At 40.8% G+C, this 27,752-nt stretch overlaps 1 protein-coding gene and 1 long non-coding RNA gene across 2 annotated transcripts; both read left to right on the top strand.

The window, feature by feature from the left end:
- Positions 1-27,682, top strand: LGMN (legumain). The gene is made up of 14 exons (XM_087747553.1): positions 1-152; positions 6,590-6,773; positions 14,770-14,867; positions 15,734-15,815; positions 16,343-16,428; positions 19,068-19,143; positions 19,625-19,687; positions 20,596-20,662; positions 22,339-22,457; positions 23,145-23,234; positions 23,926-24,123; positions 24,755-24,925; positions 26,033-26,100; positions 26,910-27,682. Exons 2-14 carry the CDS (start codon positions 6,636-6,638, stop codon positions 26,947-26,949), a joined length of 1,296 nt encoding a protein of 431 aa, XP_087603679.1. The 5' UTR covers positions 1-152; positions 6,590-6,635; the 3' UTR covers positions 26,950-27,682.
- On the top strand, positions 6,782-11,207 carry LOC148056834 (uncharacterized). Its single transcript, XR_015702305.1, has 2 exons — positions 6,782-7,192; positions 10,986-11,207. It is a non-coding gene; the product is annotated as an uncharacterized LOC148056834 (long non-coding RNA).
- Positions 27,683-27,752: the final 70 nt, after the last annotated feature.

Raw genomic sequence — 27,752 nt, 5'->3', positions numbered from 1 at the left:
AGTGCGGCCGGGCGGCCGGCCGGCCGCTCCTCCGCCCGGCCGCCATTGGCCGGGGCCAGTCTCCGCCCGCCGCGGCCGGCGGTCGCTTCACCCCGCACGGCGCTTGCCGCAATCACAGCGGCCGCGGCGGCGACAGCTGCGCAGGCAGCGCGGTAAGGGCCGGCGGGGGCCGCGCTGGGCGCCCGGGCAGCACCGGGACCGGGGAGGGTTCTGTCACGGCCGGCGGCGGGGAGGAGGCGGGGGTACGCCTGAGTGAGGGGAGCCGTGAGGGCGGGCCGGCCCGCTCCGCTCCGCTCCCCGGCGACGGAGCCGCCCGGGCTAGGGACCAGTGGCCCCGCCGACTCCAGGGGAGCGGCCGAGGGGCGCCGGTTTCCCTCAGCGGCTCCGGGCGCTGCCGAGCCCCCGCCGCTCGTCCCGGCGCCCCCCGGCTGTCGGGGGCTGTCGGGGCCCGGCGTTAGCCGGCGCTGGGGCGGACGCGGGGCGCGGGTTGGGCCGATTTGCAGAACCCCCCGCCGCCCTCGGGCCGCCGGGCGAGGGGTGGGTGGGCCGGCCGGTGCGCCGTGGGCAGGCTGCAGAGCGCCGAGCTGCGCCCTCGGTGACGCCTTTAGTAAAAGGGGTTTGGGCCAGCTGTGCCCCCTCTGGCTCGGGAGCTGTGTTTGAGCTCGCCCTTCTGGAAGGGCTTCCCCGGGGAGAGGAGTGAAAGCGGCTCGTTCAGGGGGGCATTGCTCCGGGCTGGCGCAGGAGGGGGGAGGCAGGAGCGGCAGCACAGCCTTAGCCCCCGGCAGTACATTTTTCCCGGGGGAAAATGATGGAGTGAGAATTTATGGGTTTTCTGCAAATTGCTGATGATGCCCGAGAAGTACTGCACCGTGGCTACAGTTATTTATAGCTGGTAGACAACCTTGCCATAACACGAAGGTCTGCTCGGAGTTAGTTGCACCGCTAGTTCCTAATTAGGATGGGACAACACTGTGTTGAGTGTCTGTATTTGGGGGTTAAAATAAAGATTGGAGTGAAGATCTGAAAAGCTAAGATAAAACATAATAAAAGACATGCGGAGTGCGGGAATTTCAGACTTTTTGCGTAATCACTTCTCCAGAATTTCATTCTGTCCATGCTCCAAACACTTCCATGTTTGTTGAGCAGAAATGCTTACCCTCGTCTGACTTATTCCTCTACCCCTAACCCCCCCCCCCCCCCCAATCATGCAATGTAATAAATTAGTTACTCGTGCAGTGTTGCAGTAGCTGTTTTTTCTACCATCGGAATGTGATTGCAGAGGCTTTTTATATTTGTAGACAGATATGAAAGTAAATAAACAGAAGCAGTTTTACTGAAGTCTTAAGATCTGCTTATGAATCTGGGCTTTTTGAAGTGCGTAGAAAAAAAAAAAACCAAACCCCGAATCCAGGTGTATTAGATTGTCACCGTCCTAGGAAGCATAAGGAGTGACTTTGTTTTCTTTTTTCCCCTGGTAAATGGTACCATGTCTCTGCTGCTGAGAAAGACAAATCTGCAAACAGTAGAATGAACTTTATTTAAAATAACTTTTAAATACCTTTTATTTAACATATAAAAAATGTTTAAAACCATTCTGAGTTAACATAATTACAAATTCTTGGTTTTACAGTAAAAGTGACTTATACATCTTCAGTAGCTATACTAAACTATTTTACTACAAGTTCTAATCAAATTAAGCTGATTCATAAAATGGTTATTAGTAGACTCTTTGTAAAGAATTGTTTTGCAACAGAGACCATAATCTCCTTCAAAATGTAGCTTATCAAAGTTTGCAGTAATAAAGACTTTTTTTCTTTCTACCATACAAGTGCATAAAGAAAATCAGACTAATTCTGCAAGGGCTTAATCACGGGTTTAGGTGCTTCAGTTCGCGTAGCAGCCGGCACAACGTGTAGGCAGAACGTTGCTGACAGAGAACTGCAGACATTAGTTTCCTGTGAGGAGGGCTATCATGAGTCACGTTTTGTGGAAATCGGCATCTAAATATTACAGTGACAGGCAATATACAAGCACTGTGTGGGAAAAGGAATTGTGACTTGATTCTGAAAACTAAAAGGCTAGTGGTCATAAGAAGAGCAGCTAAAAAGAAATAGAGATTTCCGAGAAGAACTGGAATGATGAGCTGATTAGCTTAAAGCTGTTATTTTTCCCCAAGATTACTGTTAACTCATTTATTTCACATGAAGGGAAAATGGCTATATGGTTTCTGTTTATACAGCTCTTAGAGGCTGTGCTTGAGGTATTTGGAGTTTAAGCTACTGCAGTGTCAGTATCACTCTAAACACTAGTGGAAAATACTTTGATCAACTCAAACCCCTTTCTTTAGGGTGGTATCCTGTTGTTCTAAGGTCTTTGATCTTAGTGGACTGTTTTTCCAAAGGCAGGTTGGGAACTCAGGGAACAGGCTGTTGACCAGAATTGTTCCAGCAGGAGCTGGCCACTTCCAGACATGGTCTTTCTTAAGCATCCCTCTCTTATCAAGTCAGAGATGTGTGCTAGCCGTGTAATGGGAAGCGGTCAAGGTACCTCTGTCAAGAAAAATAGGTTCGAAGAGCTGCATGAATTGTTCTGGCAAGAGCCACCCGGTTCTGGCCATGCTTCTTCCAGGGACTGTGCAAACTGCGCAGCAGCCTACCTGTGTGTGTACATGCTGTGGTTCTGCATGTGTAGATCTGATGCTGAATCCACTATGTCTGTGAGATGTGCCTTTTTCCTGACATGGTCTCCAAAGCAAAGTTAATTAACTCTTCTACCAGAAAGACTAGGCAGTCTTTGGGGGTCAGCCAAAGCTCTCAAATGATCTTGTAGTGAATTTTCAGCTCTTGCATGTAGTCTCACTCTGCATACATTTAGGATTGCATGTGACAGATCTTTGATTCCTTGCTTTCAGAAAAAGGCTTTTTATGTACCTGTGGTAAGCTGGTCAGCTGAGCTGGTTTCTCTTTGAATATGACCTGAAAACATAGCATGGGATGGAAACTTTCTCTTCTCAACTGTAGCTCAGGAACTCATTCAACAGAACACAATCTTTTAAATTGCCTGCCTCAGCACTCAAAGGCTTTCTTTAAAACAAGCAGAAATATGGGGGGGTTGGGGTTTTTTTGGTTTTTGATTTTTTTTTTTTTTTTTTAGTAGTAAACAAGCAATGAAAGACCTATTCCCACTGCACATGTGTTTAATGGCTAAACCTATTTTAAATGCTGCTCAGAGAACCTTGGGGAGCTGAGCATTTATTAATCATGGCTTATTAGTGTATTGTGGTATGTCTAGGTTTTTTGCCCCTTCTTTCTGGTGTTAATTTGATTTAATTATAGTATAGGAAAAGACAGATAAGTGGGATTATATGTCATTAATTGGTATAAAAGAAGAGGTTTTTTTCTATTCTAAATAACCCATGCCAAAACATATGTTGTTTTCTAATACAATGCAAATGTTTCTTGGTGTTTGGTTTGGTTTTGTTGTTTTTGTTTTTTTTTTTTCCCTCGGGCCTTCTGCATCATTCACAACTTTGTCTCAGCAGTGGTGAGAAACGTGAGGATCTGGATATCTGTGTACCACATGGGACACTGTTGAATTCCTCATGGAGGGACTGCCTGAGGGGCTTGATAACTTAAATCTTCGTTCCTGGTCTGGCCCTGGGGTTTTCTGTTGTGGGCCTGTTTGCAGGCAGAATGCAGAGCTGGTACCTTGTACACCTGTGCCCCACACAGCATGTCCCCATGCAGGGATACTGGCTGGGGTCCTGAGAGCTATAGGTCCGTGTTAGTATAGTCTGGAGTGTGAACTTGTCAGGAAAGACAGTCCCATCAAACTGCTTCCAGTTCAGGACTTAGCACTCCATAGTGTATTTTTCTGAAGCTACTTTAGTCTCTGTCGCATGGTATATCAGTAACTGACAGCCGGTGGCAGTGACTGTTCCCATGTGATAGATGCCTGTCTGCTAGGATCTGCCTTGAAATTAGCCATCATGTTATATGGCCCAGTGAACGGCTGGCAGCAGCACAGCTTCTATTGATATGTCCAGGATTCGAATTAATGATTTACATCTCTAAGCGCTAAGCATCATGTGAAAGGATCTCCAGCCCTTCAGCAATCATTTGAACCATTTATTTTCTCTTTTTGTATTTTTCATGTAAATATAAGTAAAGCTTTTAGTTGGAGAAAAGTTATGCTTTAATGAATGTGGAATAAAGTTTCTTCTCATGAAACAGATACTGAGCTCTGAGGGTCTGTTTGCATGAAATTCATCTCTGTGTTCCAGTAAGTCAAACTGATTTAAGATTTCTAGGCAGATCATCTAAAATATATTGATTTTCTTTTCTTGCCTAATATTTCAGGAGTTAGATATACCTGAAACTGAATATCGGCAATGAATAGGCTTGTTGGCCCATGGCGTATTGTGGCACTTTACAAAAGTTTTAAACAACTTGGTCTGAATCTTAGCTGTGCTGTGGGCAAGAGAATAGACTGGTTTTGTGGATGTTGCAAACACAGTATGTCTTCAACACAGTTGTTAGTATGTTACTTGTCACTTCTTCAGATGATTAAGACAAGATAGCCAAGGCAGAGTTGCCATACAAAGCCACCTGTCACTGGTGACAACAGTGACAAGAATTTACAATTCCAGCTCAACATGAGAGATAATTGTCTATCAAACTGCAGAAAAATTCTGCTTATTCCTTCATATCCGCTTAACTGCTGAAGTAGCTAATAATTCAACAAACGCTAAATTGTTAAATTATCATGTATTGTTCTCGGTCCCAAATGTCATGCTTACAGGCAGTGACAGGAGTGGCTTATTCCTGAAAGATAAGTTTCCTAGATTCAAATGAGCTTTTGGAAGAAGCGGTGTCATCGCACTTAACGTTTGGTTCTGTCTTTTCCTTTCTGTTCTGGAGTTTTTCTGTGTGGTAACAGCTCTTCCTATAGGAGCTGGTACACTAACATGATTTCCTTTACTTTGTGCTAGCTCCATGAAAAAGAAAAAAAAAAAAACACTCTTCCAAATAAATATATATATATAATATATTTTTCATACTACTGCCTGCAAGGCTTAATCTTAGTGACCAGTAGATCCAGTCTTGGAAAGACCCATACTACGTGTTACATTTACAGTCTTCACTGTACACAGCTGCTTAGGAGGTGAGGTGGCTACTTCTCTGTTTCAGCCTAATTTGAGTGGCTGCAGATGGATGGTTTTGGCTGTGGGAAACTGAGGCTGACTTCGATACTGTTTAGTTATTTGATTTAGTGATAGCTTTGACATTTTGCCTTGTGACTGTGTCATATGGCTTGGGAGTTTCCAGCTTTCATTCCAGAGAAAACCATGCTAAAGTAGACTATTCCACCTCTTGCAACACCACTTCTAACATACATGTCAGCAATGATCAACCTTCAGAATCTTTTTTTTGTCAGTAGGCCAGTGTAAAATCCCATCTCTCAGTGCATGAGGAAGTATGTAATTTTTGTGCATGTACCAAGAGCATGCAATTCTTCAAGGGAGTTTGCTTTATGAGGACACATTGGATGCAGCAGACCTGAGACTGTGGCCCATATATGTACCCCACCCCCCCCCAAAAAAAATCGAAAAAACCAAACCAAACAACCAAAAGCAAACATTTGTTTAGATATGGCCAGATTGTTTGCTTTTATAGCAAACGCTTCATCAGACAATCAAGGTGTTCAGGAAGATCACTAGTGGAGACACTACTTCTGGTCCTCTCAAGAAAGCAGAAAGAGCCATTGCTGCATGGGCTCAAACCTCCTCTCTGGCTCTGCTTTTTTGCATTTGACGTCTACAGGCTCAGACCCGATTCTCTTGCTGTGCGCCTTGTGCGAACAGTTAACCATTGCGCAAAAGAGACGAAAATGCTACTCTTTCATGTGGTACTGGTTCACATTTGCTCTCCACTAGCATAACAGGTTGCACAAATAGCATGAGGCTCTCGCAGTCGGCACTTCCCCCCAGCCCCAGCAGTTAGGGCTGTATCTTGTGCAGAACAGCAGCATCGCCTCCCTCCACCCTCTCTGGCTTTCCTGGCACAGAGAGCTTTTGTGACACTCTGACCTTCCAACTCCCAAGCAATTCTCCATGTCTATGCATCTTTGTGCCTACGTCACCCGGGATTTGACTCGGTAACAGTGGGCTAATTGCCAGTGAGTGGAAACCAGGGAACTACATAAGCAGAGAACAAGAGAATAGTATTAATCTGAAGAAGTTTTATCTGTGAAATACTTGATAATGAGGCTTGCTCTGTATTTGAGGCTTATTCATTACCAGCTATTCTAGAACAAAACAACCAGAGGGAGCTGAAAGACTTGGTTGTCCTGTTCATAATTGCTTTCCAGTCAGATTTGAAAGCTGACAGAAAACTCTTGTAGCTAGTAGCAGCTTGGTGCTAAAGGAAGATATGACCAGAAATTGTGCTGTGGGTTGAATGGTCTGTAAAACAAAAAAAACCCACAAGCAAGAAAAGCTTCTAGTTGTGGTACTACTGATATTTGTTTTGTGTTTGTTCTATTTTTGACTGATGTCCTCTGATCTACTTCTCTCAAACTTCTTCATTAGGGATTTTTTTTTTTTCTCCCATTTGTGGAGTAAATAAAGAAGAGAAATGATATTGAAAGCAGTTGTGCTGCTGGGCTGTGCACTGGGCATCAGCACATTCCCCATGGAAGAACCTGAAGATGGAGGCAAGCACTGGGTGGTGATTGTTGCAGGTTCAAATGGCTGGTACAACTATCGACACCAGGTAAGGAACACTGGTCCCGCATGCTGATGCTGGCCACATTCCACAAAATGCCTGCTCTGAGACTCGTGGGGAGATAACAGCTGCCTAGACTAGTTCAGCCCTTCTGTCATTTGGGCAAGTGCTTCTACTTCTAGGCTATCAGGAGTGTGTGAAGTTTTCAAAACGAACAGCAACAAGATTCACTCACAGCCTAGTCTTAATTCTTGTTATTCTCACCCCAAGAATTCCCCTCCGCTGTTCCTTTTACTATTTGAATTTTTTTTCTTACAATTTTGTCCAGCCTTTCATCTTTTGAAAAGCTGTCATTAGCAGGAGGAGCAGTATTCTTCCTCTAATCATGCTTCTGCATCCTGGGAGACCTGCATCATTTAGGCTAAATATTCTGTTACTAGGCTACAGGATCTGACCCCAACTTGCAGGTAAACAAATGATGTCTTGAATTAAACCTCCTTTTGAGACACATGCATGTTTCTTTCCATTTGTTTTCCTCTTTTCCTTATGTTATGAAAAAGCTCCCTTTCTTCTCTCAGTTAAAAAAAATCTGCGAAGGCTGCAAATGCAGTGTGTTTTTGTGGGGTGGAGGACATGCAGAAGGGGGTTCTTTTTCACCTGAATCTGTTTGCTCACTGTGTTCAACAGCATGGTCTCAGAGTTGCGTTGGCACAACAAGGATGTGGAGCACCGGGGTGCAGGGATCAGAGTAAATGTTAGAAAGAGGAGAAGAGGGAACAGGAACTCCTGCGTTTGACACGGCTGTCGAAGCCAGTGTGTTGTGGAATTGTGGTCTGAGTGTGAGCGTCAGGATGGACAGTATTAAATCCAAGTGACTTAACTCTGATTAAGTTCAAGACTTATCAGCAGTCAGGAGACTACCACAGTTTTTCCCTTTGGGGAATTCTTGGGCAATCCCTTAAACAGATTAATCTACACTTAAACGCAGTCTTTGCTCAAAACTTGGAACTACCTCTTGCTTTCCTGGAGAACACGGTCCATTTAATTCTGATTTATGTATACATTTGTGTATTTCTGAATGTTAGAAAAATAGTTTACTAGACTATTGAACTCAAACAGAGATTGAAACACTAGTGTACAAAACCAGCATTTTAAAGTTAAACTGTACTAAATGTACTGGGTACGTATATCGATCCGATTTGCTGAACACAAACTTTTAAAGTATTTATTATTTGTAATGTAACTGCCTGTGAAGTCTAGAGAGGCTTTCTCCTCTCTATTTGTGTTGATTGAGGAAGAAAGGAGCCTTCCATGTGTTGGGCACACTGGGTTGTATGTTTATGTTTCTCCTCCCCCTCAGCTCACAATCAGTTTGTAACTTTCAGTGCAGTGATGAGCTTATAACTAAATGAACCAGACTGACAACCTTGTTGCATCTGAAGAAGAACCTATTGCTGGCAAATGCTACCTCAACACTTTGACAAACTGGTTGTAGAGACAGTGCTCCTTGCACTGTAGCTGTCGCCCGATAACCATAGTTGGGATACTACAGCCTTAATATAAACCATTCCTATTTCAAATTAAATCTGAAAAGAGATTTAAAAAGTTGAAATCAGAAAACACTTATAAAAATAATAGTGTTATACTTGATCACTGCCCGCCCTGGGGTGTCTAAATATAATTACTGGGTTGTGCTCTGGTTGTTGCTATTGCTGTATAACCAGTCTTGCTGGCTCTGCTCCACTCTAGGAGGAGTTAATACCGCAACATTCATTCTTTAAATCAGATTACATTTTTGAAGCTGTGGCTCATGAGAATTACATTGCTACAGTTGCCCAAGCAGGGAGTTTTAAACCTTTCTGTCAGTGAGCCTTCAATGGCAAGTGTATCTGCCAGGTATAATGGAGTTATGCGGAACATAGGATGCATGCTTACATATTTGTGTCCAACAGTAAGTCTTCTGAAGATGCTAGTTTCACAGAAGCAAAATAACTTCTGAGTGTGGTCATGCTTTGCAGACAGTTGTTAAGTAATTGCTTTTCAAGGTTAGAAAAATGAGAATGGGATTTCTTTAAACACCTTCATTTTGAAGATAACGTCAACTAACAATGCAAAATATCTGCAATGTCAGATTGTTCTGAATTTCAATCCTAGATATTTCTGTATTTTAACCTCTACTGCTTGCTTCAGGTACAGTACCAACATTTGGAAAAAAAGAAAATTAGAACACCACTAATAATCCTATCAGAGTTAGGAAATCAGCTTCAGAATAAGAGAGTCTGTGTGAAGGATCCTTCAGAATGGGACTAAGCTCCTACTTACCTGTCCTCGGCAAGATACTGTGCCTCTAACTTGGTATGAAAAGAATCAATTCCCAGAAGATAGAGTGCATCAGCAGCCTGTGCTGTCTTGCCCAGCGGCCTTTTGTAGCCAACCTTAAGGGCCTGGCAGGAGTGAGCACCCGTGGTGGGAGGGCATTCTGTGAGACAGACCCAGCAGTTAGTCATGGAAAATGCACTCCGTGTGTGCCACAAAGTGTAATCCAGAGAAGGGTGCCTTGGGTATCAAAAAATTGGGGAAACTTGTTCCTAGCAAAACCAGCTGAACCATAGACTTTTAGAGGAGTTATACAGAGGAAGAAAGGTACTACAGAAATCTCAGGAGTTATAACAGATTTTTGGAAACATTATGCAGACTGGTAACCATGTCTTTGTCTGTGTTAGTACTCCCTACCTTCCAGCGGTGGAAGCAAAAGCACTGTAAGTATTGAAATTATCTGCTCAAGTCACTTGCAGTGGAAACAGGAGTAGGACTTGGACTTCCAGTTCTGTGCTTCATCCATCATGAAAGTCATTCCATAGTGAATACACACAGAAATGCATGTATTTTTCAGTAGAATAATACCTGTACTGTCAGAAAGCAAAGCAACACTCCAGGATTGCAGATTTGTGTAATTCTTTGCTTTCCAAGAGAGAAACTGCAGAATAAAATATGTTGTACTGTAATTCACTTTCTTTCTGCCATCACCTTTTTTCCTCAGAATTTCTCTGATCTAGCCTGTGTACAAGTGAATTTTTAGATGTGAATGTTCCTGTAAGTAGTTGCTCAATGTGACTGTTTTTTATTACCGGACTGGTTGCTATTGCCTACATGCAACTAAGCACTCGTAATATCCCTTTGTAATTTGAGACTTCAGCTGACACATATCTCTCTGCGTTTCAATTGCTCAGTTCAGCTGTTCAGGGTACAGTTAATACATGATGTTGCATGTTTGTATTACATTTATATTTTGTGAGCTCCAGTTGTTTTGCATGCTGTCTGCACACAACACATTCAAAACATACTCTGTTGCCTTCTGCAGTAGTTACCTGATGGCAGATGTGTTCATCTGACTAAACAACAGTAAAAGGAGAAGGATGTTACACCTTCAAAAAAGATCTCTAATTTCATACATGAAAATTTTTGGGGAAAATAGGCTGTCATTGTATGCTGTACAGACCCCATGAACAGTAAGTTTGTAAAGACTGTGCAGACCTGTAAACACTGAGTTTGCACCTGTAACCTCAAGGAATCTGAAACTCCTTTTAAGGCTTGTAATTCAGCTGTCAGTGGTCAGGATCAGTGGTGCAAACCTCAAATGTAGACAAGATAAGGAAAAAAACCACCATTTGCACTTCTCTGTGAGTGAGATTCACACTTTGCAGGCACTTGTTTCCTCAGCGATGGCTGAACTGGGACGGTTTCCTAATCAAGATGATCTAAACTTGTCTTAGTCATTTGTTTCAAGTTCCTAAAATACATTTTAAGTGTTTTGAATAGTATACAGCCCAATGTGATAAGCTTACTGTCATTGCAAAGCTAGCCTGTATATTGCCTTATGCTTCTCAGTTCTTTGGTGTTTTTACCCATATTTTAGTGTTTTTTGATTAGAGTTGCTTGGGCTGTGGAAGGACTATTGACGTGCTCCTCAGCAGTTATTCTGACTTCTCTATAGCAGCTATTTTATTACCAGACTGGCTGCTGTTCTCTAAATGCAACTAAGCAATCATAATATATAGCAGAAAGAATATTCCCCCTGTTCCCTGGCAAAGTGGCACAGCTTTCTACTATGCAAAGAGCTAGATGAGATATCTCTGGAAAGCTTAGTGACATATGTGAGCAAATACAGCACTAAATGCTACTGGTAGATTTGGAGAATGAGCCAACAAACTAGTTCTACTTAAGAGAAATAGAATTTTGTATGTACTTCTGCCTCTCCAGGGAGATGATTGTACCAGCTAACTCAAACCTAAAGCTGACTTCGTAAATGGATCAGAAAGAGACACAGACCAATACTTTCTGGAGACTCCAAAAACATAGTCAATGGAAAAGCCTGATGTGAAACACAGTCTTACTAAAGGTGGAGTACATACTTGAGGAGAAAAATAGGTGAAAAAGTCTGGGAAGATTAAAATGCTGAAAATAAAAACATTTGAATTTGCATACATGGGTCTGTTTTCAGTTGTTGTTTTTAGTCTTACGCTTACTGAGCTTTATGGGCCAGGGACTGTATTTATTCAGGGTTTTGGACACTACCAGCCAGAGCAGTATCTTATTCCAGGACAGTCCTAAGTTCTCCAGTCTTGCAGGTAACAGACATTAAGGATGCCGTGGCTACTTGACTTAAATTAGCATTTCCTCGCTGTGCTTACAAAACTGTAACTGAAGCTACAGGAAAACCTTTCCTAAGTTCTTAATACAGTTATAGTTTTTGGCTGATTCACTGAGGTATGTTTAAGCAAGGGAATGAAACATGGCTGGCATTTCAGACGTATTCTTCTACCATGCTTGTATATTAGAGTTCATTCTTTTTTAGGCTGTGGCATTTCAGTGTACCTGTAAGTGGAACAGTGCCACTTTGCAATGAAGCTGATGGTTCATTACACATGCTTTTTAGCCATGAACCTAGCAGTCATAAGACCAGAAGTAACCAATTTCACAGAATTCCAAGCTTTTCCCTTTAGGAATTATTGCATGCATACATGTGTCATAAAATAACTTGATCTTTCCGTGCCACCCACCCCAAGAGTCTGCTTCAAAGCTGTGTCACTCAGATGCATGAACAGCTGTGTGGCAGAGGAAATCGGGATGTGGTGTGTTGGTTTGTGTTTTTTTTTTTTCTTTTTCACCTTTAGAATTTCCCCCAAATGTACATTTTGGGAAACACAATGCCCATCCCAGGAAAACAGAGGAATTCTACCTCTGATACCCATGCTTTCAAAATCTAAGAGTTAATTATTTAAGCAGATTTAAACATAGATCTTCCATAGAAATTTGCTGATGTAGCAACAGGTTTAGACTAACCTGGGGATGACAGGTCTGAACCATGCCATTAACAGTGTCCATTTCGGACTGGGCTGTGAGGTCAGTTGTGCAGTAGCAGCTGTACAGCTGCACCTTCTGCTCTTGTATTCTGTGCGGGGCAGCTGCTGCACACCCCAAATCACAGCCACAAAAGCATCATTTGCATTTAGTGACGATTTATCCAGTAAATGTTCATAGCATTCATTTCACATACTGAACTAGCAAGAATAATACCAACAAGAGATCTGAAACAATATTAGCTGTCTCTTTTAGGGTAGTTTACAGGTACAGCTATGCCAGAAATATTTCTGGAAAAAACAAGGCTCAAATAGCCGTATTTGAGAGGCAGTTATACATCAGCAGGAAATACTCTAGATTCACATACGCCTCCCTACTCTAGCAGCAGGCTGTTTCTATTCTGGTTTTAGAGTTTTATTTTTTTTACATGTACGGGAGGGAACAGGAGGAGCATGTGACCAACATCAAAGGTGGCTAGTCAGGTCCGCTAATTCTATGCAAAAAAAACCCCAGCCATTTACTCAGAACTATCCTACTTTAGCCAATGGAGTTTTAGCAGCAAAACATGTTTTTGCTGCTCTAGCCTGTGTTGGTGATATCATTATGCTGCCAGCGGGTACAGTTCCCTTAGCAAAAGCCTTAAAAGGCTGGGATAGTCCCGAAACCGACATAAGTCAAGGTTGAGGGGAATTGATTACATTGATCTGTTTCTCTCCACACTAGGGAACTTAACCCATTTAAATTTACCACCAACGTCTACTTCACTGTTAACTGTTTCCTACACTGTTTACACCGTTTACTATGTCCTTTCACAGGATATAGTGAGCAGTCAATGAATTGGAAGGAAGGAGAGAGGAGACAAAAAGCTGATAATAGGCATTTACAAAGCTTAACTAATTTTGGGTACTTTGGTATTAACTAAATCCACCTCGGAAGTCCCTCCTGGCCAGCCACATGTCTGTGGGAGCACAGACACTTGCTGGTTGAATATGTTCATATTATATGACTATAGTATGCCTAAGCATTTCTGTGTGTTGCCAGCCTATAACTGTTTCTGTCAACATAGCAGAAGTGTATTATGTCTTGAGAGTGAGAGGGGACCTATGATCTACTCATCAATCAGTGTAGAGGTGCCCTGATTAGTGTTTTCTTCTACTTTTGCTTGGGTCGCTTCTGAAAATCAAATACATGTTTAGTCAAACCGGCACTCTGCTGTTTCCTATTATATGTGATGCCTTTATAACTCTGTTTAACCTCTACCTTTTGACTTGCTGAGGCAGCAGCTGGAATAATGACATACAAGGAAATGGTGAACTATAAACAGTGGAGATTGTCCGGGATAGGTGGAAGAGAACATAGGCTGACCTGCGTAGTAGGAAATGGAACTGCTTTAGTAAGGACAAGTTAACGTTCAGGGTTAGTCACGTGAAGAGATTTTGCTGTGGGAGAGTTCATTAGAATTGAGCGTGCTTCGCCTTTCCCAGAATCTTGAACAGCTACCCTCTCTTTTCAGCTGCAGCTGCACTTAGAAGACCAAGGATTATAAAGTGATAGGATTTTACAGTGTCCTTTCAGTTAAAATAGTCAAAATCACTAATAATCCTAAGTAATCTGAACTTATTATGTAGGTCCACTTAAATCACTTCAGTTTGGTTTACAAACTAGCAAATTAGATTAGTTCAACAGAAGTAAGCTTTAAAGCTTGCTTCTTGCCTGCATTTTTAGTGTGCATTTGTTAGATGAGAGTTCTTCCATTAAATCTGCACAGCTTTTCTAGCATGCGGTAGGTCGTAGTTCTGGAGTTTAGGAATGATTGTTGATATCCCATTAGGCCATTCACAGACTGCAAGCCTAAAAGAAAAGAATTATTTGGGCTGGGCTTACGAAGAGTTTAGCACTCTGACAGAGGTTTGCATTTAGTGTAATATCACTTTGATGAGTATTGTTATTTCTGCATCATGGGAAGATGGTTCTGTAAAGAAAATCTGCTTATTCATATCCTGTACAAGTCAGGAAAAGAGCCTGAATAGAAATTCTGCAATTCTGTTTTCCACTGAAATCTGTTTTCTTGCCCTGAAGTTTCTTCAGTGTACTCTGCAACAAATATATAATCAAAAAGGAAATTTCCTTAACCAAAATTCTCATCTAGTAAAACAAAATTTAATAAAATCTTTGCAGAGATGAGATTGCTAAACCATACTTGCTTAAGCCAAGGACAGTCTTTGATGCTTAGTCATGCAGGCTTAGTACAGAACTAACTGAAATTGGTGGAAATCCAACTCTTTTCTTCTTCTTCTTGGCACACTTTGGATTTGTCTGTCAGTGCACAAGGTTTTCATTTGGGTTTTCTCACAGAACACAGAACATTGCTGAGAACCTTTTGTTAAATTTTCTTATCTGTACCAAGTCTGAAGTAACTTCTGGTTTCTGTTTAAACAAGAAATCAAAATAGGTAAATGAGAGAGAGATTTTAATCATAGTCTCTATTACTACCGCAACTACAAACACTGAGTTTTGGTTCAACCTGTGCATTTCAGCCCTCTAGCAACCCCCAATCTCTTATATTTGAATGCAGTTTCTTTTGGACAATAGCCTGCTCTTAGGCCTGCAAAGCTAATTTTTCTTCTGGTCTCAAAGGTAAAATCTCTGTTAAAGCTAGTAATGAAAATCTGCTTAATTTCAGGCAGATGTGTGCCATGCGTACCAGATTGTACACCGAAATGGAATTCCAGATGAGCAGATCATTGTCATGATGTATGATGACATTGCTGATAATGACGAGTAAGTGATGAATGTGCGCTAGTCACAAACTGTATAGTTACTACAAACATGCCATAGTCACCAATGTGTTTTGAGTTTGTAGTAGTTTTGTAAGACAAGCCTTTAAAACCACTTGTGATATGCAGAGACATTTTATCCATCAGCACAATAATTCTCCTTTGAAATATGCTCATGAGCTTTCTAAGGCTTACTCCACAACTCAGCATCAGTTGTGGCACTGAGGACTGCAGAGCTTCATTGTTAGGAGAGTAAGTGATCTTAACTCCCAGGCGTAACAGTTTACAGCAGATAAATAGCCTAAACCCACAAACACAGGGAAGCTCCGTGTATGACTTGCAGGGTTTTTTTGAAAGGATGTTATCAGATTAACTCCCAGAATGTACATTCAACGAACTGTACATGTCCCATTCTTGGTGACTGTCTAGAGCATATCACTGCTTTCTATATGAAACAGTTCAAGTTATACAGCCTCTAATTCTGAGACAAATGCAGCAGAAATCAGTGGACTTCCCATGCACAGCAGCACTGGGAGCAAAGAGGAAAGGGGACTAAAGGCAAGACTGAAAGCAGAGAGATGATAGTATAAGAGACCACCTGCCTACATCTTCAGATTAATCGACATGATCTGAGGCGGGATACCTGAAGGTACTCTGAGGGTAAGGACACCTGAGGCGAGCATATGTAACTGACTGAATTGAAAAGGCCTTTATATTCTGAGATCACTTAACGACACGTGCTGCAAGTACCCATACTCTCTCTTAGGCAAGCTGGCCAGTCAGGACAGTTTAAATGGTTTCCTAGTTGTTCTGTGGTCATTGTGTGGCACATGGCTAATTCTTCATATTTCTGTTCCGTTTAACTTCCAGAAATCCAACAAAAGGCATTGTCATCAATAGACCTAATGGCACAGATGTGTATGCTGGAGTGCCCAAGGACTATACAAAGGAGGTAGGAATGAAACACCATTCCCCAGTGAAGGTTCAGCATTAGCCAATGTTCTCAATAAATCCTTTCAGCCTGTAGCTTACACTCCAAAATGCACATAGTATAAAGCCTCCAGCTTATTCACTTGTATGGCTTGGCATGAAGTTTGGTGTTCATAAGATGAATGTAAACAATAGATGCTTTGAAGTGAAGCGGTGGTCATAAAAGTAAACCTTTACACTGTTTCTGTGCTGGCACACAAAATAAAAGAAGGGAAAGTCTTGCATTCATAAATGTTGTAACTCAATCTGAAGAAGACTAATTGTTTCATTAAATCAGAACAGTAATCCAATCACTTGGTGATTTCATGACTCAGTATCCAAGTGAGTCATCAGTGGCTAATACATTATATAATGATAGACTGAAAAGGATGGCCAGCTGAACTTGCCATCCATGCACAGATTCTGACTTTCAGAAGCCATCTTTCTAAATGAAGATTTTGTTGTTGTATTTTATGATCAGATTTAACTTTAATCCTCTTAAATTCTTAGGATGTTACTCCAAAGAATTTCCTTGCTGTTCTCAGGGGAGATGCGGAAGCAGTGAAGGGGGTGGGATCAGGAAAAGTATTGAAAAGGTAAGAGAAGTTTAATTTAGAAAATAATTGCATGTGTAGTTGTACATTGGCTCTGATTTCAACAAAAGAAGAGGGTAAATAAGAGCAACTTGAGAATCCAGCAAGACTATTGATGGCAATTCCAGGTCATTCACGTTAGAAATCGAATGGTTCTGGTTTCTTAAACTGTCCAGCACCAAGAAGCAGCTGTTGATATGTGACTGGTATGGAGTCCAGTATAGATTAAGGTGTAAAAACTCTAGAAGATACTGTCAACTGTATTAAAGTACTTGTTATTTAGACAATTGTCTTTTGCATGAATGGCTATTCAAAGAGAGTTTTATTAAGGTTTGGAGACCTCTAGGAAGGGTTTGCTAAGGCTTGGCTTAATGTACATGAAGAGTTGTATTAGTCACTTGAAGTGGTGAGACTTAGCAGTCAGTGGCAGAGGGACAGAGATAGCTTAAACAGCTCGTCAGCTGAAAGAATTGCATGTCTAATCCCAGCCATGGTCTTTGTGGCGGATGTAAGGTTATTGAGGCTTCAAATGTAATGAAATGGAATTATGGTTTGTATTTAATGCAAAAAAATCTTTGCAATTGAAAAAGTAGTATAAGCAATTAACCTTGTAATTGATGAATTATGTTTAAGGTATTTGTAAACTAAGTTACCCAAGTTATTATAAGTTTGGCAATATTCTAATATATGAACAATAATAAATTGTAGACTGGCTGAGTAGAATATAAGATCTGTAATTAATGGGTGTAGTTTATAAAGGCTTATATAATTTAGATGATTCAAGAATAAAAGCAATATATTTGAGGGCCTAATTAGAAGACCTCTTAGAAAGATACCTGGTGTCAGTTATTCATCTTGCTTCTACAGAGTTTGAGATATGAAAGTATGATGTCTATTTACTAAGGTGTGTTATGTTTCTAACTCAGTACTACTGGTAAAGAGTTATATCATGTTATATTTTTCTATGTACAGTATTTCCTGTAAAACCTTTAAGAATTTAAATTTGACCATTTGAAAAAACTAACCTAGTTAAAGAAAAATTGTGTAAATGCCTATCTTCATGTGACAGCTTGATTTTAGAGACAAAGCAATGAAACAGAAGAGAAGAATCCTGCCCTGGCACTGGGGAGAACAAAAAAAATGAAGGAGCAGGACAGTAGTCGAATAAGCTATTGCTCTCAATTGTTTAAACTTCATCCTCCAAAGCTGAGATAGAAAATGATATCTGCAAGGCATATAGACAAAAAGTTAATAAATTGCTGCACAGTTACTAGATTGTTCTCTTCTAGTAGCTGGAATGAGTCAAGAGGTGACTATAAAGCATTTTTCATTAAAAAAAAAGTATTTCAGAGCACACCTCACCTGTGAAAGCTTGATGTTACAAGTCAAATAAGGGAGTGGCTATGCAGAGTGCCAAAGACTCTTAGCTACTCAGGAAGACAACTTGAACCCACATATAAAAGTCTTAGTTATTTACATTTCACCTTGGTCGAATTTTTTGCACTTACGGTCAAGTGTGGGAGCCAGAAAAATAACACCCAGCCCTTCTTTGTTAGGCTCTGTTGTGTGAATTCCCAAGTGGCCTGACTTCTGCTGTGGGGTGGGACAAGAATTCATATCCTCTGCCCAGAAGGCTTCTAGGTTGTCTTCCAGGTTGTTCCCTAACCCACAGGTTGTCGGCCAGGCAGAAGGCTGGACAACATCCCCTTGAGCTGCTGCAGTCGTACCTCTTCGCAGTCAGGAAGGAGAAAGAGCAAATACGGATTTCTGGACTGCCGATACAGAGGAAGAGAGGAGGGCTTGGGTGCTCCTTCCAATGTGTTCACATTATTTTATATTTGTGACATATTATGTATGTCCCTGGATACAGTTTAAAAGCAAAATCCCTTTGCAGATCTGGCTGCTAGGCCAAGACCTTAATATCACCCAAACATGATCTGCTTGGTTTAGAGTTCAATAAAAATCTCTGGCAAATGGTGTACTACACAGACATTAGGGAATCAAAGCACACAGTGCTCAACCGACTGCAGAGCCACTTAGTACAAATGCCAGTCTCGCCTAACGGGTGAGTTTGTATACGGATCAGTTCTTCATGGAGATGTAGGCTGACGCTGATTTGGCTAAGTACGGCCATACAGATCACAGCAAGATAGTACATAAACATACCTAAGGATCTTATCAAAGAAGTTTTTATGGTTTATCCCTGTGTTATTGGTGCTTCAGTATAACTTAGTTTTAAAAGCATTCCCTTTTTACCAGACTGTTACAAATGCCTACAATACAACAGATTCTTCAGACAGGCATTAAAAAACAATTGCGCTCCCACCATACTCAACGTACCAGCCCCTGCCTACCCAGCAATCAGTTTAGTTTGAAACGTGAAGTGTAATTGCTGAATTCCCCATGCTTGAGGGACTAGCCTATATCCCTGTTTTCATTCCTCTTGCAAACACTCATCTCCTCTCATAAGCACCCAAAGTAGTATGCTTTGGGAGGAAAAAAATATTACCAAGAGGAGGAGGTGCTTCACCTGTATTATTTTCAAATATTGACATGTCTTGGCATTGAGAAGCAAATGATGTTTGTTGTAGTGAAGATTAGGTTGGAGTTGTTAGAATTTGTTTGCAATTTTTTCATTGCAGTGGTCCCAAGGATCATGTGTTTGTTTATTTCACTGACCATGGAGCTCCAGGACTTCTGGCTTTTCCTGATGACGATGTAAGCATTTTGGGGGATTACTTTGTCATAAAAAACATCCTTTTAGTGACATACTAAAATAATAAGTAATAAATGTAAACCACAAAAATATTTGATGCACGGCTATATTGAGGGGGGAGGCAGAAAAGGAGCAACAGTCTCCTCATCACCCCAGTTTGGATTTTTTCCAGTTTGAATCTGAAGCATTCAAGTTGAAATTAAGTTGTGTCATTTAACATTTAATTGGACTTTGGTGGTCCAAGCAGACTGTTTCACACAGGTATAACTTGGCTTTCTCGTGCACTACACATATTGCCTGGGACCATTACTCATCTTTTCTGGAGCAGTAAATACTAGAACATTGTATTTCAGATGGGCAAAGCACTGGATATATTTAAGGGGAAACAGTAAACATTCACAACAGTTAGTATTTATTCCTATTAAGTGAATTGTGTGTTTATTGAACATAAGTGGTTTTAATACAAGCCTTCTTATTTCACAGCTTCACGTGAAGGACTTGAATAAGACTATTTGGCACATGTATCGTCACAAAAAATACCAGAAGGTAAACAAGCATATCAGAAGTTGTGAGATTAAAAGAGCAGCTGCATGGGGAGAGAGAGATTTGTCTTCATTTTGAGAGTTGTTTAAAGCAGGAGGAAGCTGTTGCCCTGCAATGAAATTTGGATTAGGATTTTGCACTTACAGGAGTTGATCCTCTCCAAACTTTCTCTTTCCATTTTTAGTTTACTGTATATTTGCAGTCAGTGTTGAGATGTAGTGCACTGCCTTTTGATAACGGTATATATTGCGACCAACGGTGGAGAAACACCATCCGTAACTACCATGCCCTCATAATATGTACCTGACTTGTTCTTCCTGTGCTTTGTTCACTTCAGACTGCACTGTTACTACAGGAAGTTTGTATACACCTCATGTTTCTCTTACCATTACTAATAATGTTTAAGAGGCTGTATCTCTTGTCAGAAAATTCTGTGCATTTCTTTCATTACAAGTAGTTTTAAGCAGAAAAACTAATATTTAGAACATTTTAGTAGCTTGCCTTTTTTAAGCAACTTTCTGTGGGAATCTGTCTACTATGGCTGGCTGTATTTAGGAACACGTAAACAGCCATTGGTTCCAGAAATACTACATTCAGTAATCATACATTGCTGTGCCTAAAGAGCAACTGTGTGTTTGATGTGTGCTTTGTACATTAGTCAGTAGATCCCTGTGGATTCTGTAGAGATTAATAGCATCTTTTCATTGTGATTACGTTTCCCTTTTCCACATAGTGTAGTTCGCAAAAGTGAAAAATTTATCTGTTTGCTTTTGTGTTTTATTTTGTAGCATTATGGATAGCTTTTGTTTCAGGGATAGCAATACAGGCCAGCTAGCTACAGCTGAAGAGCACTGAAGGACTTTTCTCCATTTCCTCATGGAATTTCTTAAGGTCTCTGATTTATTTTATAGATGGTGTTTTATATTGAAGCATGCGAGTCTGGATCTATGATGAATCATTTGGCTGATAATATCAATGGTGAGCAATCAGTTAACTTACTGAACTTAAATGTCACAACTTGTCACAGGCAGGACCTAAACTGATACTGTGTCAAGGATAGGTTCAAGGTACTTTCATGTACGGTTTTAGCAAGGAAGCACAAGAATTAGAGCAAGAAATATTTTCCGGTTATGGGAAGTTCCTTTTCAAGAATTAATGGAGTCTTATAAAGACCATCAGGTCTCTTCCAGTTTCTTGCAAATGAGAAGTTGGAAAAGTATTTCTTTTCAGGAACTATGTGGTTGCCCTTAACTGGTAGCAGTTAAATTATAGTGACATTTCTCAGCCTCAGCACTGCTAGCAGCAGGTGTGAAGTTCCTGCCGTCAGTTTCATTGAGTAGCAAAGGCACTTGGGAGACATCATTGCCAGGCAATTTTGCTACGCTCGTTTGCACAATAACCCAGGACGCGGAACTCGGATTTTTCAGGGTTTCTAGGCTCTCTGCTGCAGAGCTGTGAGCTCAGCCTTGATTAGGAATCACCACCTTTTCAAACTCCTGTTCTGTGGCAGGGAGACTGAGTGCTCTGGCTTTTGTAGTTTTGAAGCTGTGATTCCAGGGAAGATCAACCACGTGCCTATCCATGGCTTCCTGGGTCTTTGGCCCTGGAGTACAGTGCCAGGCACCCACCTAGACTTCTTACAGCCCTATCAAGGATTTACAGAAAGTTCACACAGAATGTTTCATATTGACGATTGGTCAAAATAAATGCTCAGTGAATCAGCATTTTTCAAAGTTTGTTCTATTGGAAATTTCCAGTGTGAGAACTCTGGCTTTACCACCAGCTCTGCCACAGACTTACAAAGGTGGAAAACTGACAATTTATGTATTACACAACACGGCTGTCTTCGGTAGCCTTCAATGGTGAACTACAAAGCTTAACTGGTTACTTAGTAAGCATTTTAAAGGATGCTAAGAGTAGCACTTTACTACAAAGACAAGATTTAAGACTTTTTTTTGGCTTTTGAACTTGAGGTACACTCTGAGTAGAAACACCACTATAACTATATAAAAGCATGCCTAACGCTTTTTCATTTCAAAACTTGGACTTTCCTTCAGTTACACAAGTATGCTATAAGTTGACTTTGGCAGAAAGCCAAAATAGCTTTTGTCTTAATAATACCTGTAAAGATGTGTTTACAGTATTTCTGTTGTGTTAGAGATGACTTACTGGAAACGCTGTGCTTGGGGCAGATATTGTAGAAGTTTGTTTTGCTTTTCTCTCAGTGCAGAGTGTTATCCAAGAAAGGATATTACCTAGAAGGTGGCATTTTCTGGAAGAAAAGATGATTTAGGGGATTTACTCCACATTGAGAAAAAGTCCTCATTATTTAATAAAGAAGATGAATGTATAGATGGGTGTCAGTGCACAGTGTTCTCAGGCAGTCCTTTGAATTGTAGATTTTTCCCTCAGAATTGCATATTCTTCTTTAAACACCCCACACCACACATTTGGCAGCAAAGGAGCTCTTATAATAGCACTGAGGCTGACTGAACAGAATGATTAACAGGCTTCTTTCTTTCCTGCTATTTAGAAGTAAATGGCTGAAAGCCAAAATACTTAAGCAAATATATCACGTGCAGCAAAGTACTAAATCATGGGTGGGGTTAAAAAAAAAAAAAAAAAGAAAAAATTACTTTCCATTTGTCTTACAGTTTATGCAACAACGGCTGCCAATCCCAGAGAGTCATCTTATGCATGTTACTATGATGAAGAAAGGCAGACTTATCTTGGGGACTGGTATAGTGTGAATTGGATGGAAGATTCAGATATGGTAAGTTACTTAGGTGAGGTTTCTGCATTTTCATGCATGAAAAATCACTAGGCTTTTTAAAAATAGCTCCTTTACAGGATTTGTGAAAATATTTGGTTTTATGTGAGACTGAAATCAACAAATTGAGTTGGTAAAAGTATTTATCTACTACTCAGAACCATATATAATCTTTATTTGTTCAGGCCACTAAATTTATTTCTGAAACTAATTTTCAGAAACATTGTCTTCTTTTGTTATTTATAAGGTTAGAAACTGTCTAACTTCTAGTTTCAAATTCACGTAATCTTGATTTGCTAATCTGAGACCACATCTCCAAATTTGTTAAACAAATTGGGCAGTTCAGCAAGCGGTACCTCTGCTTCAGGGATCCTTAAATACTGAACTGTGGGTAACCCATTTGTTAGCATAATGGAAAACAGTATTAATGAAACAAATCTGGGATTTGTACACTAGCCCACTCCCTTCTTGCCCATTTGCTGGGAGATTAGGAGATCACTAAAAGCAATTTGAGAATATGCTATCAAATCTTCTTTTCAATTTTTACTTTTATGTCTTTCAAAGGTTGTGTAGCTCTTGCCCCATACTTCCTTCTACATACTGGCAGCTAAGACCCTTTCCAGGTTTCCTTGCATTTTTAGAATAGCTGAATTTAAGTATCTGTGACCACATGGAAGTTTCTTCATGCAGGAGGATCTAAGAAAAGAAACACTCCACAAGCAGTTTCAGCTGGTGAAGAAACGCACCAACACCAGCCATGTGATGCAGTATGGAAACAGAGTATGTATTTGAGTGGGCTTCCTGGTCAGATGTATCTTACAACCTTTTGTGCCCTATACTTTCATGCCTTCAAAAAACAAACACATAAAAAAAAAATCACTGTAAACTGGCAGGGTTGACTTAGAAAATGAAACTGTTCATCTCAGAAGACCACTTAGCATTTAAGAGATGATGGTCCTGATGCTAAAGGAAATATAGCCTTGTGTAATGCTTTAATCCAAGGAGTCAGGATACCAGTTGTCCTCCAAGCTCTGCCAGCAATTTAACACTTGACTTCAGTCAAGCATAAGAAGGGTATTTACCACTTCCAAGCATATTACGAATATTAATGAAATGTTAATAAGTACATTGATCCCTCAAATGGGAAGAGCTAACAGGTCATATATCATTTATAATAGTCCCATTATTCAACAGATTAAATACTTGTTAAAAAAAAAAGAAAGAAGTCAGATTACTTAACCTGATGGTCTTTTTCCCCACAGTGATTTTTGGAAATAAAAGTTCCCCGATTTTTGACAGCCTTGACCTTGTATTAAAAAACCCAGCACACATGCACACACACTTACAACCCTATGATCTCCTTTATTTTCTCTAATAAAGCAAGTTTAGAGAGGTTTGCATGGCAAAGCAAAGACAGACTACCTGCGGGAGGTGATTGACAGTTTCCATTTGTTTACTTTCTAACCTTCAGAGCATCTCCTCCATGAAAGTGATGCAGTTTCAGGGCACAGGGAAGAAAGCTACCCCCATTTCCCTGCCACCTGTAGAACACTATGACCTGACGCCTAGTCCTGATGTGCCTTTTGCAATCATGAAACGAAAGCTGATGGCTACCAATGACATTTATGAGGCTAAGAAGATTGCTGCAGAGATGAAAACATACCTGGAGGTAAGCAAAAAAAAAAAAAAAAAATTGAACTACACATCAGGTCAGATCCAGATTAGTTTCCATGGTAAGCAATGGCAGAAGTAGCACCCCTGAAGCCAATGGGATTGCTTCTAGTTTCTGCAAATTGCAACAAAATTACTCTTCAGATTGGTAACCTCTAGCTGATGGTTTAACCGTTTAACCTTCCTTTAAAATTCAGGGATCTGTTCCACAAGGCACATTCAGTAGTGAATGTGGCAAATATAGGCAAATGTAAGCAAATGCAAAATTCAGTCTCACAGCTTTTATTGCCAGGAAGTTCCTCATCTGCATCCATAGGGATTCTTGTTGGGAGGACTTATTCTTTGGTATTAGAGAAACTCTTGTCTCAGTAGAACTGAAGTCTCCCAAATCAAATAAATCCTGCAGAATGGTAGTCAATGGTAGTGTTGTTGGTGTTTTCTGTCTTTTGACTTTTCATTTGTGTGTTAAGAGACGGGTCCAAAAGACTGTGCTAAAAATAAATGGCAAAATTAGGTTCCTTAAAGAGCCCAAGAGTTGAGGGAGGTTTAAAGAAAGAGAAATTTCATTCAAAGTCTTCAGATTAGGTTTAGAAAAAGCATGTTTTAAGTTCTTGTTGTTTTATGCGCAGGTGAAAGAATTTATCCAAGAATCCATGCGAAAGATAATCACCTTAGTAACAGGATCGAAAGAACAGACCAACCAAATTCTGTCAGACAGATTGACCATCAGCAATTACGACTGCTACCAGTCAGCGGTGAACCACTTCAAAGCTCATTGCTTCAACTGGCACTTACCCTTGGTAAGTCAACATTAGATGTAACCTGATAAACGTACCAGTAAAACAAGTACAGTAGTCATAAGCACATCTGGAAAATCAGCTTTTATTAAAAAGCTAGCTTGGGGGCAGTCATACAGCTTAGTTTTAGAGAAAGGGTAAGGAATGTTTTGGGAAGCAGGATACCACTACACCTCTAGAGAAGCAAGAAGATTACTAAAAATATTTTTAGTAAACACAAAACCAAAAATAATCCCTAATTTTTACTAGTTAGTGCTGTCCCTTTATCAACTCTCTCCCCAGAAATCCCAATATTTAATAAGTCATGTTGTATTTCTGCTTGAAGCATCTCTACTGGCAAAACAGAAACACAAGCACCACCACTGTGAATTCATAATCCTGGTACATTGATTTCTGTATGATGATTGTGTGTTGCATAGTTCCTTGCAATAGCCTAGCTGCTACTTCCATGGTCTTGTTGAATTCGTGAGAGACACTTTTTAGTTTCGGGGTTTTATTACTGTCTACTCTTCCTGGGATCCCAGCTGAGGACCAAGTCCTGTTGTGCTAAGCACTCTTTAGACAAGAATAAGCTCAGTTCCTATTCCAGAAAGCCCAGTCCTGATGTCAGGCAAGATAACCTAAGCAGGCAGTGGTGTGTGGTAAGATGAGTCAACAGCAAATTAATTGATTCTAGCAGAAAGCAATGGGACTACCTGGCAGTTAGCCAAGATTTAAGTACTGTATACAAATCAAAAGCAGTTGCACTCCTTCAGTTGGAGCTTCTAATCAGCCAGGCTATTATGAGGCCACATTGATCTGTTAAACTTTTAGTTCCTCTTTAATGTTTTGTTTTGGTTTTGTGGGTTTTTTTTTTTTGAATGAAATCGGTTAGATGGGTGAGCCTTGCCTAAGGGGCCAATGTGCAACAATAGCTGAATTTAGCTAATGAAGTTCAAAGAGCAAAGTGCACAGAAGAGAGATCCATTTAGCCTAGCACTAGATCGTCAAGACCGTCAGTTAAACACCTTGAATATTAATAGCATCTCTAGATTACTTCCACAGTTTAGTTTGGATAAACAATGCCTGCTCTTTATCACTGAAGTTACTAACAGTGTTTGTTTGTTTCAGTATGAGTATGCACTGAGACAGCTGTATGCCTTGGTCAACGTTTGTGAAGGAGGATACCCCATTGACAGGTAATGAGGTTCCCGGATACACTCTGTGGTTTTATCTGTGGCTAAAAAAGCAGAAGCTAATAGGCAGATGAAGCATAATGCTAAAAGCTTCTCGCTTCTTCTACTCTGTTGACCATTTTGTCAGTAAAGTTCTCACTCTAAAGTTATAAATGCTTATTTTGGAAAGCATATCATTATTGGTCCCCTCCCACTCATAATGATCCATTTCCCCAGTAACCCTTTAATTTCCTTGTTGAAGGCCCTCAGGGGAAATTACAGCCCGTCAGAGGATCCCACTGCACCGCATAACAAAACAGCATGACTGGTGCAAGGGTGTTGCCCTGTAACTCCTGTATGATCTTACCCTGAAGCAAGGTTGGGAACTGCTGTATTTTCTCCGCTGCCCCCTCAGCTGCTGGCTCAGAACGCCACAGCACTGCTGGGTTCTGGTGAGGAAAGGGAATATGGCATTGGGGCCCTCACCTGTGAGCGCGTGGTAGGAAAGCAGGGAAATAATGGTCCAGGCTGACTCTTATGGTGGTACGGGAGGGGCAACGGAAGCACAGTGTTGAAATTCTGTCTTGGGAGTTTACAGTAGAGCGTGGGATCCTAGCTTGCAAGTCATGCGAGAGGAAGAAAAAGGGGAGAGGAAAGCAGAGGGGTAGGGAATGGGAGGGAGGACTGGTAGTTTAGGCAGTGTGCACGTGCAATCCAGAAGGCGAAGAGCGGCTGCCCTCACTCCTGGTGGCATCCCGCTGCAGTCAGTTTGGGAAGTAGTTTGAGAGCAGAGCAGCTGAAAAGTTTCTCATCATTATTGTTCTCTGTTGCAGAATATGCCTGGCCATGGATCAAGTGTGCCTTGGGTATTGATGGAAACAACAGTCCCTAATATAGCCCTTCCTACAAGGAAAAACTTTTCATAACTGTAATAATCCAGACTTTACACGCATGCAACATGAAGAGAGTCAGCCACTGTCCTGGAACTGTGCTGGGAGCTGAGGCACCTGCCCGTGAGCAACGCAGCACTTGCCAGTGCTCTCCCCTGCATCCCCACCTGCTGCCAGCCTGCTGGTTTGACAGAGGCATTTTGGCAGAGCACCTGGAGCTTTCAAGATGGATGATTTGTTTCAAAGCACAATGCTCTTAATCTCTGGATGAACACTACACGCCACCTATCAGTGATTGCTAAATCTATGCTAAATTTAAACATTGAGTCATTAATTCTGGAAATTTTTTTTATACTATTCCTAACTATTAGCTTTTTAAAAAAAAGGTAATGAATTCCATTACAGTGAGTGATTTGCAGATTTGTTAAAGAGTGAAGAAACCAAAGCCTGTTCTTTAACCTTTAACTCCGTAACAGTTTGAAGAAATGAGTTGCATTCAAGAACTATCAGATGTGAACAGCACAGTTAAACTGTGAACGGGCAAAGTCTTTGTGGGTAGAAGGCACTGTTTCCCAAAGAAAAACAAATATCTAACGCTGTAAATTTAGCACCGGTATGTTACAATTAAATGTATATACACACAAACCTGTGGGAAGTCATAGAGTACAGGAATTGCCTGTGAATAAAGTTGACAGTTTCATCAGCCTGCAGGGCAATACAGTGTTAGACATCTTGTGTCTTGAAAATTAATGAGCCAATTGATTTTATGATATTGCATTAAAAGGT

Source organism: Nipponia nippon, unplaced genomic scaffold (genome assembly GCF_047370975.1).
Source record: "Nipponia nippon isolate SJK-2023a ecotype South Korea unplaced genomic scaffold, ASM4737097v1 scaffold_11, whole genome shotgun sequence".
In the NCBI taxonomy this organism is placed as follows: Eukaryota; Metazoa; Chordata; class Aves; order Pelecaniformes; family Threskiornithidae; genus Nipponia; species Nipponia nippon.
The sequence above is the reverse complement of the archived record's forward strand: the minus strand, read 5'-3'. Positions and strand labels throughout refer to the sequence as shown.

What these genes read in the sequence shown, in the direction of transcription:
- LGMN (XM_087747553.1), top strand. Translation starts at nt 6,636, where the DNA reads ATGATATTGAAAGCAGTTGTGCTGCTGGGCTGTGCACTGGGCATCAGC. An exon ending in GTCACAAAAAATACCAGAAG is followed by an intron (nt 19,688 to 20,595) that starts GTAAACAAGCAT and finishes TTTATTTTATAG; the next exon opens with ATGGTGTTTTATATTGAAGC. An exon ending in GGATGGAAGATTCAGATATG is followed by an intron (nt 22,458 to 23,144) that starts GTAAGTTACTTA and finishes TTCTTCATGCAG; the next exon opens with GAGGATCTAAGAAAAGAAAC.